At 52.3% G+C, this 15,689-nt stretch overlaps 6 protein-coding genes across 6 annotated transcripts; 4 read left to right on the forward strand and 2 right to left on the reverse strand.

Moving 5' to 3' along the window:
• Nucleotides 1–3,605: 3,605 nt before the first annotated feature.
• Nucleotides 3,606–5,270, forward strand: N0V89_007160 (uncharacterized protein; the record flags this gene model as incomplete). Its single annotated transcript, XM_056215925.1, has 1 exon — nt 3,606–5,270. The coding sequence occupies one exon, from the start codon at nt 3,606–3,608 to the stop codon at nt 5,268–5,270; it is 1,665 nt and encodes a 554-aa protein (XP_056070172.1).
• A 1,396-nt stretch (nt 5,271–6,666) lies between these two features.
• On the reverse strand, nt 6,667–7,573 carry N0V89_007161 (uncharacterized protein; the record flags this gene model as incomplete). The annotated part of the gene is made up of 3 exons (XM_056215926.1): nt 6,667–6,750; nt 6,807–7,136; nt 7,352–7,573. 3 exons carry the CDS (start codon nt 7,571–7,573, stop codon nt 6,667–6,669), a joined length of 636 nt encoding a protein of 211 aa, XP_056070173.1.
• A 207-nt stretch (nt 7,574–7,780) lies between these two features.
• SMD3 (small nuclear ribonucleoprotein Sm D3) lies at nt 7,781–8,277 on the forward strand (the record flags this gene model as incomplete). Its single annotated transcript, XM_056215927.1, has 4 exons — nt 7,781–7,828; nt 7,883–7,943; nt 7,993–8,122; nt 8,172–8,277. 4 exons carry the CDS (start codon nt 7,781–7,783, stop codon nt 8,275–8,277), a joined length of 345 nt encoding a protein of 114 aa, XP_056070174.1.
• Nucleotides 8,278–8,891: 614 nt separating this feature from the next.
• On the forward strand, nt 8,892–9,827 carry N0V89_007163 (uncharacterized protein; the record flags this gene model as incomplete). Its single annotated transcript, XM_056215928.1, has 3 exons — nt 8,892–8,964; nt 9,020–9,697; nt 9,748–9,827. 3 exons carry the CDS (start codon nt 8,892–8,894, stop codon nt 9,825–9,827), a joined length of 831 nt encoding a protein of 276 aa, XP_056070175.1.
• Nucleotides 9,828–9,838: 11 nt separating this feature from the next.
• Nucleotides 9,839–10,649, reverse strand: N0V89_007164 (uncharacterized protein; the record flags this gene model as incomplete). Its single annotated transcript, XM_056215929.1, has 2 exons — nt 9,839–10,446; nt 10,502–10,649. 2 exons carry the CDS (start codon nt 10,647–10,649, stop codon nt 9,839–9,841), a joined length of 756 nt encoding a protein of 251 aa, XP_056070176.1.
• A 948-nt stretch (nt 10,650–11,597) lies between these two features.
• ARO80 (zinc finger transcriptional activator) lies at nt 11,598–14,678 on the forward strand (the record flags this gene model as incomplete). Its single annotated transcript, XM_056215930.1, has 2 exons — nt 11,598–13,542; nt 13,591–14,678. The coding sequence occupies 2 exons, from the start codon at nt 11,598–11,600 to the stop codon at nt 14,676–14,678; spliced, it is 3,033 nt and encodes a 1,010-aa protein (XP_056070177.1).
• Between the last annotated feature and the right edge of the window lie 1,011 nt (nt 14,679–15,689).

Consider the following 15,689-nt stretch of genomic DNA (forward strand, 5'->3'; position numbering starts at 1 on the left):
ACCATCCACGTCTCTACCCGGTTATTCGGACATAGTGATCGAAGATTCGCATGCTCTCTCCGAGTTCCTACTGGAAGATTTACATTGTCGGGATCTGGACGAGTTGTCGGATCGTCTCTGGATGATGACCGAACAGCGGAGTGGAAACATCTCCCCACTTCATCGCCAAAAGGTGAAGGGGAGGGAGATAACTGTTACAGAAGAACCGAAATTACATCTCGTATGGTTCTACGATCGGATCCATCTCAAGCCTCTTCCCAGATATCTTTTGTCTCAAGAGTTCTGGCGATATATTCTCGCAAGCAGCGACCGTTCCGAAGGAAATAAGGCGCTCTTGCGTTCTAGTGCCTTGGGTTTCATTCGATCGTACGCTTATTTGATCAAATACGAATCGGATCTCCGAATCGCAAAGTCAAACTCTTTCTCGCTCATCCCAGACCTCATCAGTTGGGACCAGTGGCGCCTGCTGCGCTCGAAGCTACTCGCCATTCGCGACGAAGAAGTATCGCCAAGGTGCAGGTTCGGAGAGATTCGCCTCACAAGGCTCAATCTCTACAGCAAATTGCTATTGCACAAATCATACTATCATCGCACATATCGACAATACGGCGACTATTTCGCGAGCTTCTATCCTCCCTTACTCTTTTTATTTGGCATTGTCTCAGTGATATTGGGGGCTATGCAGCTGTCGGCCACTATTGAAGGACACGATGCTCACTGGCGTGGTCTAGTGGGCATTTACCGTTTCTCCAGCGCTTTTATAATGGTAGTCACATCGTTACTGCTCATCGCCCTCATCACAATCTTCTTGTATAGGGTTGGGAAAGAGTGGATGTATGCTTGGAAATGCCGTTACGCGAGGCCCAAGGAGTATGCGAGGACTGTGTCTAAGCCTTGATGAAGATGTATATTGCTATTGATTGGGCCGAAAATCATTCTAAAGACCCCAATTATATATAGAGTGACATAGGAAACGTTTAGCCTTACTCCTCATCCAGCCATTATTCTATAGAGCCATCCCTGCCCCTCTCTCTGCCTCGTCAACCTGCTGCTAGACCATGCTCCACCTGTTCGATTATCTAGACTGTTCCTTTACGCTTCGGTCTGAGGCCCCCAATAAACATGAGACCCATGGAGATAGCGAAACAGATTACCATGACCCCTTGCGCCACTTGAACGTAGTAAAGTCGGTCGGCAAAATGGACCGAATCATCTTTTTCGTTGATGAACCAGCCAGGAAGTTGAGAGCCTTGCTCATTTACCAGCCCATGTAGAGCTTGAAGGGATCCGAACGCGGTTGCAAACATGAGGCCCATTGCAAACGCAATGAGAAGGAATGACAGAACCAGCAAATATCGATAGGACTTCTTGGCCGCAATGTTGGTGCTCGCTGTGAAAAGCATCGCACCTCCGAGGGTAAATAGAACCAGTTGCGCCAATGGTTTTGCGAAGTAGAACACGTCCTTCTGCAGATGACGAGCTTGGGGTATTGTGTCATTTAAGAACCTTCCGATGTATTCACTCGCCGAATTCTCTAATCCTTCGGATAGTTCTTCGAGGAGATCGTCCTCATCGTGCGCATACATGTTCATAATGCATCGTGTTTCAGCATTAACTTCAGATCGATTGGAAGCTTGGCCAAGTGAAAGAGCTTTGTCAATTAGAGTGACGCAACCTCCTGAACGACATCAGTTTTGTCAAGCAGTGGTGCGATAACAACGTACCAAAATATCCCACGCTTAGATGCAGTTCCGGAGTGCCTTGAGTTGAATTTCTTCGGATCTCTGCCACGTATAGCGACTTTGAGAAACGGCTAGAGTAGGAGCAACTCGACAAGGTTATAGCTAATATTGACGGTGAGAACGAAGAGCTAGTTCGCGAAGTATGGCTCATCTTACCAGCGAGTGCCAGAGAGAGAAGGTAGAACAGAGCCGCAAGACTCCCGGAAATACGTCTGTGATTCGGTCGTTTGGTAGACCTTCTGTTTTTCGTATTATGGCTCTTGGACACGGGTGGTCTGCTGTATCCGCCTCTACTTTTAGCGAAGCAGGCCATGGGTTCGTATTATAATGAATTAAAAAGTACAATTTGGGCAAAATGAACAACGCAGGACGACGATATTTGTGAAATAGTACTGCTAGGTTGTAACTTCAAGACAGCTCAAGCGTGCCTCCAGTTGACAGATGGTTTTATATTGAACTAGTCACATACTAGCACAGCTTGCGCTTTGGCTCTGTGTTAGATACCCGACGCGTTCGATAGAAAGACCCCCAGGTCGCATGGGGGCGAAGCTCGAAGGCTTGGGCGGATAAGCCTCGCTGTTTGAACCGAGCATATGTGGAAGGTCACACGAACATCAAGGCCATGCCTGCTGGCCAAGGGGTTCTATTTTGATAAGCTCGCGTGGTTGTCAGCGATGCGGCTCTGTGATAGTCAGCCATGCATGTGCGGCTCGTGCAAACCGGTCAAACGCTGTCTGAAAATCTCCTCTTAAGTTTTGGACTAATCAAGCCTCGGAGAGATCCAATTTGGATACCCTTGAGCAAAGATGAAAAGGTACGAACGTACATAAGTGTGCATCAGGCTGCAGCCACGTTCCCTTGGCAATACACGTTTGCATAGAACCTGGTGAAAAGTAGGCAGGGATTGCTGCCCAATAATATTCACCTACATGTTTTACATTTCAAAACACAACACTATCATGAGTTCGGTCAAAATTTTTATCTCAGATGGAAATAACGTCATGTAACTGAGGTATGTAGTCGCTGGATCTCGAAGATACACGCAGATGCATCTAAAATGTCACACATTAAAGCATAGTTTGCTCCGACAGATCAACCACAATGTATATAACCTTCAATTATTAATGTGCTCGGGTTCCAGTTCTTGTTTCAGTCACCGAGGTGTAAGCCCTCTTAGGCTCAGCCAACAGCCTGGATTCACTCGACCGAGGCTGGGACGATCTTGCCGATGTGTGGTCCATCTTCGCCTAAGGCTGCAGCAAACCTTGTGAAGATGTTTCCAATTTAACCTCATCGTATGTGCCCTTTGTGTCAGCTGAACTATCGTTGTAGCCGATCGGGCAAGATGTACGTAGTCTGGGACAGAGATCAATTGTCCGCGGCGTTTTGCAGTACTGCATCCTTCCGGTGAGAAAATGGCGGCCAAATTGTGCTTGCATCTGCTTATTTCCTTTTGTTGCCGCCTTATCCAATGCATGCATTGGCGGCGTACTCAGCCTTGAATGTGACCCCTTGCTGTAACCAAGCACAAGCTTGAGCCTCATCGGAGATGGCGTTAGAGTGGTTTGACTCTGACACCCGCTTCGATGCACTCCTGAAATGTTTTGGTGTAAAGTCTTCGAACTCCCTTCACCTTGGGTTGAGTCAATCTTTTGCATTTTCATTCAAGATTTTAGTATCATAATCACAATGACTGATAACGTATCATCTCGGAAGTTACACCAAAAACAAGACCGTTCAATCCCGCAAGGCCTTTTGCCTCAAATTAATTCTATGTCTCCACCAGGTTCTTTGAACCAGACTCAGTATTCGAACCAACAGCTTCCGCCTGGTGGTAGACATCGCCTAGGCCGAGGCCTATCAATGTCGCCACCTCCGTCTGCTATGAACCTGCCTTCCTCATCGAGTTCATATGAGGCGACCTTTACTGCTCCCTCAAACCCGACGCCGCCATTTTCGAGAGGATCTACGAGCGCAACCCAACCAATCAAACTTCCAAATGTAGTACAAAATCTTCAACAATTGAAAAATCAAAGCACGACCAACCTGGCAATAGCTGCGCCCGCCGAACAGCGAGTCACGGCCAGAGATACTGAGGAGGGTTTTGGGGCATACTCACGCCCTTTGCAACAGAGTGCAAGCTCGCCAGTGCTATCACCACCCTTATCAGCACCTCCTACTGTGCCTAGGCTAGAGCCTGTCACCGCGACTCAGATCAGCAATGAAGTTTTAGGATACACGCAAGATGCCTCCCACACAACTCTGAGCCAACACAGCACTCACGACCCTCTGGGGACTCAGACAAGAAGAGGAGTGGCCAGTGATGCCGGTGTTCCACCAAGTAACGCCAGTGGTGGGCAACACAGCCAATCCATCATCACTACTATAGCGACCGTCAAAGAAGGGAAGGAAAAGAAGAAGAGGACCCCAGAAGAGAAAGCGGAGAGGCAGGCGAAGAAAGAAGCAAAAGCGGCAAAGAAAGAAGCTAAAGTGAAGAGACAAGCCGAGAAAACGAAGCTGTTCCAGAATGCACAGGCGAGGTCGCTCCATAACGCGGCTACTCTCGCTAAATCTCTCGATAATCAGGATTATTCAAAATCGCAAGACGCACCGCACACGGCAAATCGTGCTTCCCTTCCTAGTTCCCGGTCGGTCGTGCCATCAAACCACCAGATGGTCCCTAAGGGTCTTACCGATTCAGTTCGAACATCACCAATTCCGCTGCCGCTGGAAGTCAATTGCTTGGGTATGGCCGAGACAAGCGCTTCGCAGGGTGCTCCACAGCGCAAAATGCGTAAACGCGATCATTGTACTTCAGTCGAACCCATTGATCGCGCCCAAGAGCAAAAGACCAAAGAGCACACGTCCAAGACCTCTATCGAAGGTTCAGAACGTTACCAGGAGCGTAACATCAAGGAGCACAAGTCGAAAACCTCTCGTCGACCAGTGCCCACTATGGTTACCCCAACACATGCGACCCAACCGGACCCTGGGCCAGTAAGTCCTCCACAGGAACTCCAATCGAAGCGGTCTCAATTCAATACAACTCAGCCCCAGGTCATAATAATACAACAACCATCGCCGCCTTCACACCACGTCCCCTTTGTATCACCTCCTTCCCACCAAACACCATATGCGTCGAACGAGTACTCTTACTCGCGCGTGGATATGAGATATGAGCCGCAACACCATCAGTCCGGCGATCCGGAATTCACCTTGAACACTTTGGTTAAGCCTACCTCCACTCGAGGGTCGTACACGTACCTTCCGCTTGCGCAGAATGATGTCGTTGCGACAGCGTACAGTCACGACTACGGTCAACAGGTAACGAGTGCTTCGCACCCCGCGATGATGATTGGCCATGAGGCAGAAGACGACAGGGATGATTCTTATGGTTGCTGCTCGTGGTTGTACGGGGGCAGAGAGAGTGAGTATCAGATGGAAGAGGCGAAGGGCAAGCAAGCCAAGAGGCCCAAGAAACAGAAGGCAAAAGACGAGGATGACGATGATGTGTGTGTGGTAATGTGATTTCCGCATGGACGGTATGGAGTTTGTTTGTATTACTATTATGGGATGCTGGTAGTGTAAACATGTATTCATACTAGTTCATATTCGAGTTGGTCTCCGTCAAACAGTGGACAAAAGTTTCTTGTGATGGTTAGTTAACTCACCCCATGTCAACCGTTGAATGTGAAGCAGCTGACAGAGGCTCGAGAGTTCCAAATTCACCACAAGCTCAGCTTTCGTATGGAGTCATTACGTCTCTCAAGGCAGTGCTCACACATGCTTGTTCCGGCGTCACGATCAAGGCTACTCTTCGGCTAATCCGTTTGTGAATTCTCCTGCAGCATGCGATCCCAACTTCTGGAGTACGCATGCTTCAATATTAGGGTTAGGTTGGAGTACGCTGTGCCATGCAATTGAGAGCGGCGCGGCGCATGCATACAGTGCAACGACCGGTAGCCGTGCGTTTACCTGCATACTGGACAAGGATCTTCCGATAGCGTAAGCATACATACATTAGCCTGCACTGAGTTGCAGCCTTGCGTAAGCCACGTGTGCAAGCTGAGAGAGTTTACCGCACTTCCCGCCCCAATTCTTAGCGAAGGACCGGAAATGGCAGTAACATTGCGACCGATTTGGACGAGCATGCCTGATTTCGTACTGATGGTGGTATGAGTATCTGAGCCCTGCCCTGAGCTGCAGCCTCGTAGATGGCAACCTGAAAATCTCACCGCACCAAGTGCTCTTGAAGTCCTGGGAAGAGATGTGATTGGTAGGATACCGGAGCCCAACTCGGTCAAAGCACAGCGATGGCACACCGACGATGAAGATAGCCTGTGAGCAGCCCTCGTCGCAAGTGCATGAGGTGAGCAGTCGGAGAGTCGGCGCCTTGAGCTACCGTCCTGTATGCATTGCCCTCAAGATGCATGTCAAGAAGCTGGAACTGGAAGTATGATAGGGGCCGATCTGCACCCTTGCGCTGCAGTGCAGCCTCGCATAACGACGGTGAAACAACTTAACATATTCATTGCCCCATCACGCAAGCTAGAGAATAGAGGAGTAACATGGTTGCCAGCGCTCTGGCCAAATCAGTGGCGATAGTGCTGATCCGGTGAGACTAGCCTTTATACTGTCCTGACTGTGACTGGTTAGGCGTGACGTAGACAAGAAGTGCCGCTCCAGGTTTCTATGATGCCTATGTGAGGATGCGAGCTAGGTCTGATCATTGCTGCAAGGATAGAGGTGAAGGTGAATGAATCGTAGAAGGCGCAGTTTTGCACACATGCACCTCCCTAGGACCCGTTGCAGAAACGGCAAAGGGGGCTGAAAGTGCCGGAGACGCCGAGACATGACAAGCCCGATGGAACAGGATGGCTGTTATACAGTGGTAATGATACAAGAAGGCTGGTTGTGAGTTCGTTCACTCAAAGTGGCTCTTGGTATCCGGAGCGCAGTACCCTCTCCTGAGCAGGAACGTCGCCAACCTGTCTTCAACCCTCGCGAACTACACGAAGTTAGCTCTTTGCGTACCATATCCTTCGTACCTTTCAGCAAACTTACAAAGCTCTTCCGTTCAATGACCCCATCTCTTACCCAGAACCCATAGCCCCCCATCAAATTTGCCATCATGACGTCTGTGAACAAGCGATCACCCACAATGGCGATTTGAGCAGGTGATGTCACTTCGGAGTCCGGATGCTGCTTGAAATACGACAAGACTTCATCTTTGCAGCCGGGCTTCTTGGTTGAATGCCGGAGTACCTTGACACCGGTGTTCTTCTCTAGGATGACTGCTTCGGCTTGATTCTTGTCTGAATCGGTGCCGGCTGTGTTGGAAACTATGAGCAATTTCGAACCGGGGTAGGCGCGGCGAAGCTCTTGGAATTTGTCCTGTATGGGTCAACACTAGGCAACTAGAGGGAAAGCAGGAAATGAGCGGAGCATTGAGCTGAAATATTCAAAGAAAGGCCTAGTTGATGATGTTCTTTGGTGGTTTGTCTGCGACTTTTGAATTCGTCCTCGACATTGTTGCCTTTCCCGCTGAACCATGTTTTCGATCGAAGGAAGGTATTAAGTGAGGGGAAAGAGATAAAACAAAGACTTACGTGATAAGGTTTATGTATTTCATTGGTATGTGGGATTGCGAAACAATTGTCCTTGTCAAGGACCACCGCCTTTATCTCTACCTCTTTCTCGCCATCTCTCTTGGGGAAGGCTTTCGATAGGGGGACGGGAAGGTGATTGAATGTAGAGACAGTATGTTGTGGGAGGCACAGAGTTGGCTCCCTTAATAATCTGAAGACGTTGAGCGTGCCGGAGATATTCATCGGGGAGATGGGACAAACGCTTGATAAGATATGATAGGCTGCGCATGATCATAGAGAGTGAGGTGGTGATGACTAAGCCAGAGGTCCAAGCTTCACGCGCCCCAGAAGGCCTCCAAATTCATATCGACGACTTGCGACAACGACGCGAAGCGCGCAATACGGACCGACCGCCTACCCCGCAATCCGACCTAATTCTACTTCGACACGATGACGAGTACGATTGGCATACCGATCAAGCTCCTCAATGAGGCGGCTGTACGTTCTTCGTACCCCCACAATCTCTGGCGCATCACAAGCTCACCATGCTAGGGTCATATCGTTACCCTCGAGATCACGTCTGGCGAGGTTTACCGTGGCAAATTGATAGAAGGTATATACGCTTCAGCTCCCAGTCTAAGAATCTGGCTAACGTGCTGTAGCGGAGGATAACATGAATGTCCAGCTCAAGGACATCACCGTCACCGCACGGGACGGTCGCGTGTCGCATCTCGAACAAGTCTACATCCGCGGCTCTCACGTTCGCTACTTCATCGTTCCCGATATGTTGAGGTTCGCATCTCTTGCCACCACCAAAGAGACGACGTACTGATATCTGTAGGAATGCGCCCATGTTCCGGTCCCGAGGTACCCGAGGAAGAGGTGTAGGCCTTGCACGTGGTCGTGCTACAGTCAACAGGGCCAGGGGAGCAAGGGGCGGTCGATGAGCGGATGAAGAAGAGAGAGGATATACCACAAACAGAAAATGACCCATGAGCATGGTCACGTCCGGGGGCAGCCAGTGCACGGTTGCGAGGGACGAGCGGGCCCAGGAGAAATATTAAAGGAATTTGGATTGGTTCGGCGCGAAAAGGTACGAGATACCAGGATAGTAGCCCTCAGATTTATGAGCTTTCAGACTGAGATCAAAATTCAGAAATTTTCAGCCACAACGCAACGCAGTGCACCGAATTCGTGACTGAGATCAGAGTGGGTTTCTTCTCGACGTGGGGTTTCTTATTCAAACAGCGTACTCGTGTTAGTCCGTCTTCATTTCCATTCTCGCGAGTACAGCACTTGCTAAAAGCCTGACTAACGTAGGCTTCTACGTCAGTGTGAACGTCACGCATACTCATCACCAGGTCACACTTTTGGAGAAGTGTCATAGATCAAAGCGTCCTGGGTTATAAGATCGAGTAATCTTCCCCGGAAGCTTTCATGTGTTGGAAGCCTCTAGCCAACTTTCATCTTCACGCGCGAACGTGGGGTGCTCGCGGTTATCTAGCCCCACGCGAACACCTCCGAAACTCCGCAACCATCATTTGTCAACCAGCACCCCGCCATGGAAATCAACAACCCCCGGCGCATCCTCGCTGTCGGTGGCCCAGATTCAGGCGTGCTCTCGTTAATCAAAGGTGAGATTCTTGTCTGATGCAAAGAAATCTAGAAGCTAATATGCTGCCCTCTTAGATCTCACAGGGTCTGCCCCAGAGCTCATCACCAACACCACCGCCGGCCTCTCCCACGAGTGGAACGTCGAGACGAAATACTACACTGCAAAGCTGCCAATATGGATCGACGAAATCCCAGAAGTCTCTGAATGGCGCACCGAGTTCACAAAGCCTGAAGCAAAAGAAGTCGTCACTGCGATCGGTGCTTGGATCTACTGCTTCAAGAAGCCGATAACAGGAATGGACGTGGACACGATAAAGGATACCATGCAAGCGATCGCCAAAGTCATCGAGACGGCGTGCGGCTACAGCGACGACCATGTGCGCCTAGCGGTCGCCATGCCCCAGAGCATAACACCCTATCTGGACAAAAGTGCTGAAGATTGGGACGACTTGTGCATGGAGCACGGCTTCGAGTTTGTGGATAGCGAGGCCAAGGGCAAGAACCAATTTGGCGAAGAGAAGGGCATCAGGAGGGTGGAGGATGCGCTCAAGGCTCAAGAGTGGGATGGTGTTGATGCTGACGGCGACTTCGGTTTCGACGAGGATGCATTCGGCGAGGGACTTGATGCGGAAGAAAGAGAGATGGGCATGGAGTTCTTTGGCTTGAAGAACGCTGTGCACGGTATTGACGAGGATGAGGAGGCTCAAGTAGAAGAGCTTGAAGGTTTGATGCGCAAGATGGTCGCTATCAAGGGTATGTACATTTTCGAACTCGTATATATGCCGACGGCTAACTTTTGTCAGATCAAAGTGAGGGTATGTCCGAAGCAGAGCGGAAACGATTCGCCGCAAAAGCCGTCGACGACCTCATGAAAGACCTTTAAATCTACCCCTCTCACTTCTTCCCCAAGCATATCAGAAATGGGAAATCCATCTCCCGCTTCGACCCACCGTCCTTGGCCTCCACCTCCTTCCTCAGCTCAAACGCTCGCTCAACAACAACCTCATTAAAACCAACCCCATCAATGATATCCTCAATCTCACTCTTCTTTATCCCATGCCTCTCTACACCAGGCCTCTTACTCTCAGCATGAAATTCAATTGCCTCGGGGCCAGAATCCTCGTAATCTGTCAACGCAAGCATACCACCAGGTCTTAGGCAATCCTTCAGGGTAGCCAGCAGCTCCCCGAGCGAAGGAATATGGTGCAGTGTTAGGTGCGAAACGACTAGGTCAAAGCGATACGGCACATCTTTTCCGGACTCGCCCCGGCGTTGTGCTAGTGCGGCGGCTGCGGCTTGCAGATGGACATCATCCGCACTCTGCACGAGGACGTTCACGGCGGCGAGATTCGCGTTGGCGGGGTCCGGTAGCGAGGCGGTCTTCGCGTTGAAGGCGTCGATCATGCCGTCGGAAGTATCTACACCAACTATAGAACGGACGTAGGAAGAGAGCTGGAAAGAGAGGAGGCCGGTGCCGCAGCCGATTTCCAAGACGTCGAGATCTATGTAGAGGGTCAATTCATGTCGAATCAAAAAGGGGTGGATGAGGTGAAAGACTTTTTGAGGTTCCGTCGGAGAAGGCGGGCACATAGCGCTTGATAGCATCAAATGCCTTGTTGACGCCTTCGGCATGCTTCTTGTTCGAGTCCCACTGGGCGGCCTCTTGGTCAAATCTTGCATTGTTCACTTCTTGATTTGAAGCCATTAGTGTTGACGTGACCGTGCAGCCAATGTGTATTGGGAAGATGGAAGATGGAAGATGGCGGAGCGTGACAAGGCGTGGCAACTGATAGTGAGTTGAGGGTAAGTTCTAAATGGAAAAGAGCTTGGGATGTACGGGATTCGCGGGGGTGCGGGGTCAAGGTCGTAGCGTGGTGGATACGAAGGTACATACGAACAGCTACATGCGGCGTGCAAATCGAACGTTGTGTTCAGAGATGTTCTAGGTCAGGAGACTGTGGGCGTTTCGAACCGCTATGCAAAGGTTTAGAAGCCGAAGCAATCTGCTCCAGGTCTCAGCTTATGCACGTGAGGAGCATCGGCCAGTTCCTCGCATGTCTAGTTTTCTCCTCAGCCCCGATGACTTAGCATGTGCTGTTCATACTGTTATACACGATGAATTGGCCATTGCATGCCCACTACGAATAGACAAAGCTAGCCTCCTGCGAACCAGTGTTCGTGCGCCGCCGACGTGACGTCGCACAGACCTCGACAAAGTGGCTCATGACCATCGCGACGAATCACACAGCGCACGAGACGGTCACATGGCCTCGATGGCCTCTGGGTACAGTGCTCAGCGAAGGCCAGACGGAGGCTCACGTCGGCGTAGTCGGTGTAGATAGCAGATAGGCCTCGGAACTAGCGCGCCTTAGGTACCAGCCGTGTCCCCGCAGTTCTCGTGATCTCCCTCGGCCTGCGCAACGACTCCAGCAAAAAGATAGCAAGACTCGACAGCGGCTCGCTCAGGAGGCATTCCAGCAGTCCTCTCCCCCGGTTCGAGGCCACGCTCTGTCCATGCGACGCCCCCACTGAACGAGTCAGCGCGCACGCTCGACCTTTGTTGTACCGGAGACGTCTTGCAAGGCCGCACTACAGCGCTTGGGAGCCGTCGCAAGCCGACACATACCATACCATACCCACTCACCACCCAAGCATGTCCGGGGACGTTACCAACGCCTCGCCGCCGGGCCGAACTTCGCAACCGCCCTCGCACACCCGTACCTACCAGGCCTGCATCCCTTGCCGCCGCCGCAAGGTGCGGTGCGACCTGGGGCCCGTCGACAATCCCCACGACCCACCCTGTGTGCGTTGCCGCCGCGAGAGCAAGGAATGCTTCTTCTCCGCCACCCGCCGCAAGAGGAAGACGGACGGCGGCGAGCTGGAAGACGACGACGACTACGAGCTCCGCAACGGCAGGAAGCGCGCCCGCACAGAGGACGATGTCCAGATCCCCGCACCTCTCACCGCTCCAACTGGCAGCAGCAGCAGCGCCTCACAGTACGTCTCCCAGCCGCTGACGCCCGGCGGCTCCGTGGGACGGTACGAGCCTCTGCGCCGACCGACCACGTCGCATGCGCCGCACAATGACGACGAGGACCAGAAGCTCAACGACAAGTCCATGGCTGTCATGCAAACGGGCGAGATATACAGCGGCCACGATGCCCTCAATCTGCTGTTCGAAGCCGCCGGTCGCAACGGTGATATAGAACATCACCGCACCGGCAGTGCGTCGAGCCTCCAGCGACCCTCGATGCTAGGTCCTGCCAGCACGCCCGGCTCACAGGCCAACTTCGCCAGCCCGCAAGCGCAGTCTCACGCGCGGAATCACTCACGGGCCACTGCAGCAGAGCCCGCCGTCGACCCCGCCATCTCGCAGCAATACACGTCCCTGCCCGAGCCGCCCAACGAGGCGGCTTTCGCTGAGGCCATCAAGGCGTGGACAAAATTTCGCTTTGTGCGTGCCGGCTGGATGACTGCGAAAGAGGCGGTGAGGTACATTGACTACTTCTACACATATCTCTCACCCTTGACGCCCATTGTTGTGCCAGACTATCGCGATCACGCATTGCATGCGAAGCTGCTCAAGGAGGAGCCCATGCTTGTAATAACCTTGTTGACCATTGCGACCCGTTTCCGTACGACAGACTTTCCGCAGGGTCCAGGCGCGATATCGCGCGCGTATCTGATCCATGAGAAACTATGGAAGTACCTGCAGGGCATGATCGACCGCATGATCTTTGGCCAAGAGCAGTTCGGCGGCGGATTTTGTGGCGCAGGTCAACAACCAGGCTCGGACGTGAATCCTTTGTCGCGCAAGGGACTGCGGACGCTAGGCACAGTAGAAAGCCTCATGCTTCTCACCGAGTGGCACCCACGTGCCCTTCATTTCCCACCAGGTGACGACGATGATGAGTTGGTCCTTCCCGATGACTCTTTCGAAGCGGATATTCCCGCAAACGCAACGGCAGCGGAGCATCTCAAAGGAGAGAGCGGTCAGCGCATCGACAGCTGGCTGGAGCCCTGCTGGCGAAGTGACCGGATGTGCTGGATGCTGTTAGGCAACGCCGTGTCACTAGCTTTCGAGATAGGTGTCTTCGACGAGACAAGCGAGATCGAGTTCGAAGAGGCTAATCAGCACCTCTCCCACGCGACAGTAAAAGCCTACTTCAGGCGCAAGAACCATCTCAAGGACCTACTCATCATCTACGTGACACAGACTAGCGGTAGACTGGGACTAACATCGATGCTCCCTCAGGTCAAGCGCGACAGCGACTCCGTGATGCAGAAAACACCGCTCGAGCTGTATCAAGAGCGTGTGGCTCGAATAAAGGCGCCTCCGCCGCATCACGGCATGAGGCCAGATGGTCAGCGACTCCCCCTCGAATCGGTTGCTACCCAGGAGCGCCATGCCGTACAGGATCTCGTCCTTGACTTCTGGGACCGTATTGCCAAGATCATGGAGATAGGCAACCTCAAACTCTTTCCGAACCGACGCAGGACACGGGATCTGCTGAAATCCGGCAAATACGAGGAACTGCTTCAGAATTTCCAAACCCCGCTCATAGACTGGAAGCGCGGGTTCGAGGCTGCACCACAAGGTTCGTTTTCCATCGTAGGTTTTTGATGCCTTTTCTGACTTATGAAAGTGCCACCGCAACTTCGCCATGTCCTGGCGATCGAGTACGAATATACACGTGTTTATGTGAATTCATTAGCCCTCCAGGCCGTCGTAGAGCGCTGCACACACAATACGCCGCAGCAGACGCATGCCCAACCCAACGGAATGGGTTCATCTACGAACGATGAAGGCAGCGCCATCCCCTTCAGCACCTTGACTCGGTGGTACGGAAACGATAGGCACCACATTGATGAAGTCGTCAGTGCAAGTCGCAATGTTTTGAGTATAGTAGTCAACGGATTGTACCCAGAGGGCTATCTCCGCCATGCGCCCGTCCGCACCTTCTTCCGCATTGTCTCAGTAGCAATAATATTGCTCAAAACCTTCGCCCTCGGTGCAACGGAGAAGGACGTAGCCAAGACCCTCGGTCTCCTCGACCAGGCCGTCTACGCCCTACGCACCTCAATTGTAGACGACGTGCACGTCGGGAACCGCTTCGCCGACCTTGTCGACACGCTCACCCATAGGATTCGTGGGCGCTTCGTCCGCCTCGCGGCGAACGGTTCGACAGGCAACTCCCGCGGTGTCACACCACCACCCCGCAGCCGCGGTGAGACGCCCATGGGCCCACCACCTGCAACATACCTCCCGCAGAACCTTAACGGTGCAGCCAACGCCAACCCAAACTTCACCTTCGGCAACTTCACCGGCTTCTCGCGGCCCGGATCTCCAGGCAATCGAGGCATCACTGCCTCCGGTCGCGCCACGCCGATCCCGGAGTACAACTCGCTTGCCGGCATCTCACTGGAGTCGTACGACCCGACGTCCAACCAGATCTCTATTATGCCGCCGCCCGGATTCCCCGCGAACGGCTTCATCGGCAAAGTCGACGGCAATAGTAATGGGAATCCTGGCTGGCAGGCGCAGAACTGGAGCGGTGCTAATGGCAACGCGAACGGGGGTTTCCAAAATGAGGATTGGCTCGCGTTGCCGCTGGATCCACTCCTGGATCAGTGGGGCGCGGATATCAGCCAGACAGCTATGGGGCCGGACGTTGGCGGCATGGATATGCTGGACATTTTGCTGAATATGGGGGGGCCGCCTGGTAGTGCGTAGAGCAGACGCTCGACGAATACCCAGAGGAGCTCTCCGTTGCTTGGATGTGGCCGGCGGCGAAAGAGCCAGACGCAAGCGGTCCTGAATGATTCTTGGCAGAGACCTCGGTCTTCTGCAGTGGCGGCAGATGTGATAACAGTACGAAGGTGATATGATACCCGGACTTCGGTCTGCTTTCCGCGAGCGATTGCGGATTGCTTTCTTTCTTCTTCAAAGCACCGACGAATGGCAATTCGTCCCTGTAGGATTATTGGGCATACTTTCAGATGTCGAAAAGTTTGATATGATCTTCCTTGCGATATGATTTTCTAGAGGTAGTGGAGGTCGATGGAAGTGGTGAGGAAGGTGGGAACGAAGTGTCCTTTTGCCTTCCCGGTCAGCTAATGATCACCAGGTGAGGGAGCGATGGGGTAAGATGCTAGGCTCAGGTATGAGTAGTGAGAAGATGATATGAGAATCGAATGTATAATGACTCAACACATCTTGTGAGCATCTGCGGAACAGTCGCTTCACCAATGTTGTATGTGAATGACGAGTAGTGTTAATGCTGACCAAATGGATTTCACGTTACTTGTCCACTACTTAGCTGCCGATATTCAAATGTGCTCTCAAAGAGGGGAGGGCTTCTTCCTGAATAATCACTCGACGGCGGAAGCAGCGACTCTGCCCAGCAGCACTTCAATCGCCGTGGCGTGCAGTGAGCTTGGAAACACTGCGCTTGTGATCTTGTTGTTGAGTGAGATGGAGGACAGTAGCTAAGCATATGGAGAGAAGCGAGGATGGGCTTTTGTAGAGGAGAGGGAGGAGACTAAAGCTTCCCTCTGGTTTTGGACGCTGGAGGTTGAGGCGGATGGGCTTTGAGTGGGACGGACGTGTCCTGCAAAGAAGAAGAACAGGACGTGGAAGTGTCTAAGGTGATTGGCGGTATGATGAACATGAAGATGAGGATGATGGTAAATTGACGGCAAGTGTTGGGTGATGTGCAGTTGTTCAGAGTTGTGAACATAAATG

The sequence above is a fragment of the Didymosphaeria variabile genome (assembly GCF_027946475.1).
Source record: "Didymosphaeria variabile strain IMI 356815 chromosome Unknown scaffold_5, whole genome shotgun sequence".
Classification (NCBI taxonomy): Eukaryota; Fungi; Ascomycota; class Dothideomycetes; order Pleosporales; family Didymosphaeriaceae; genus Didymosphaeria; species Didymosphaeria variabile.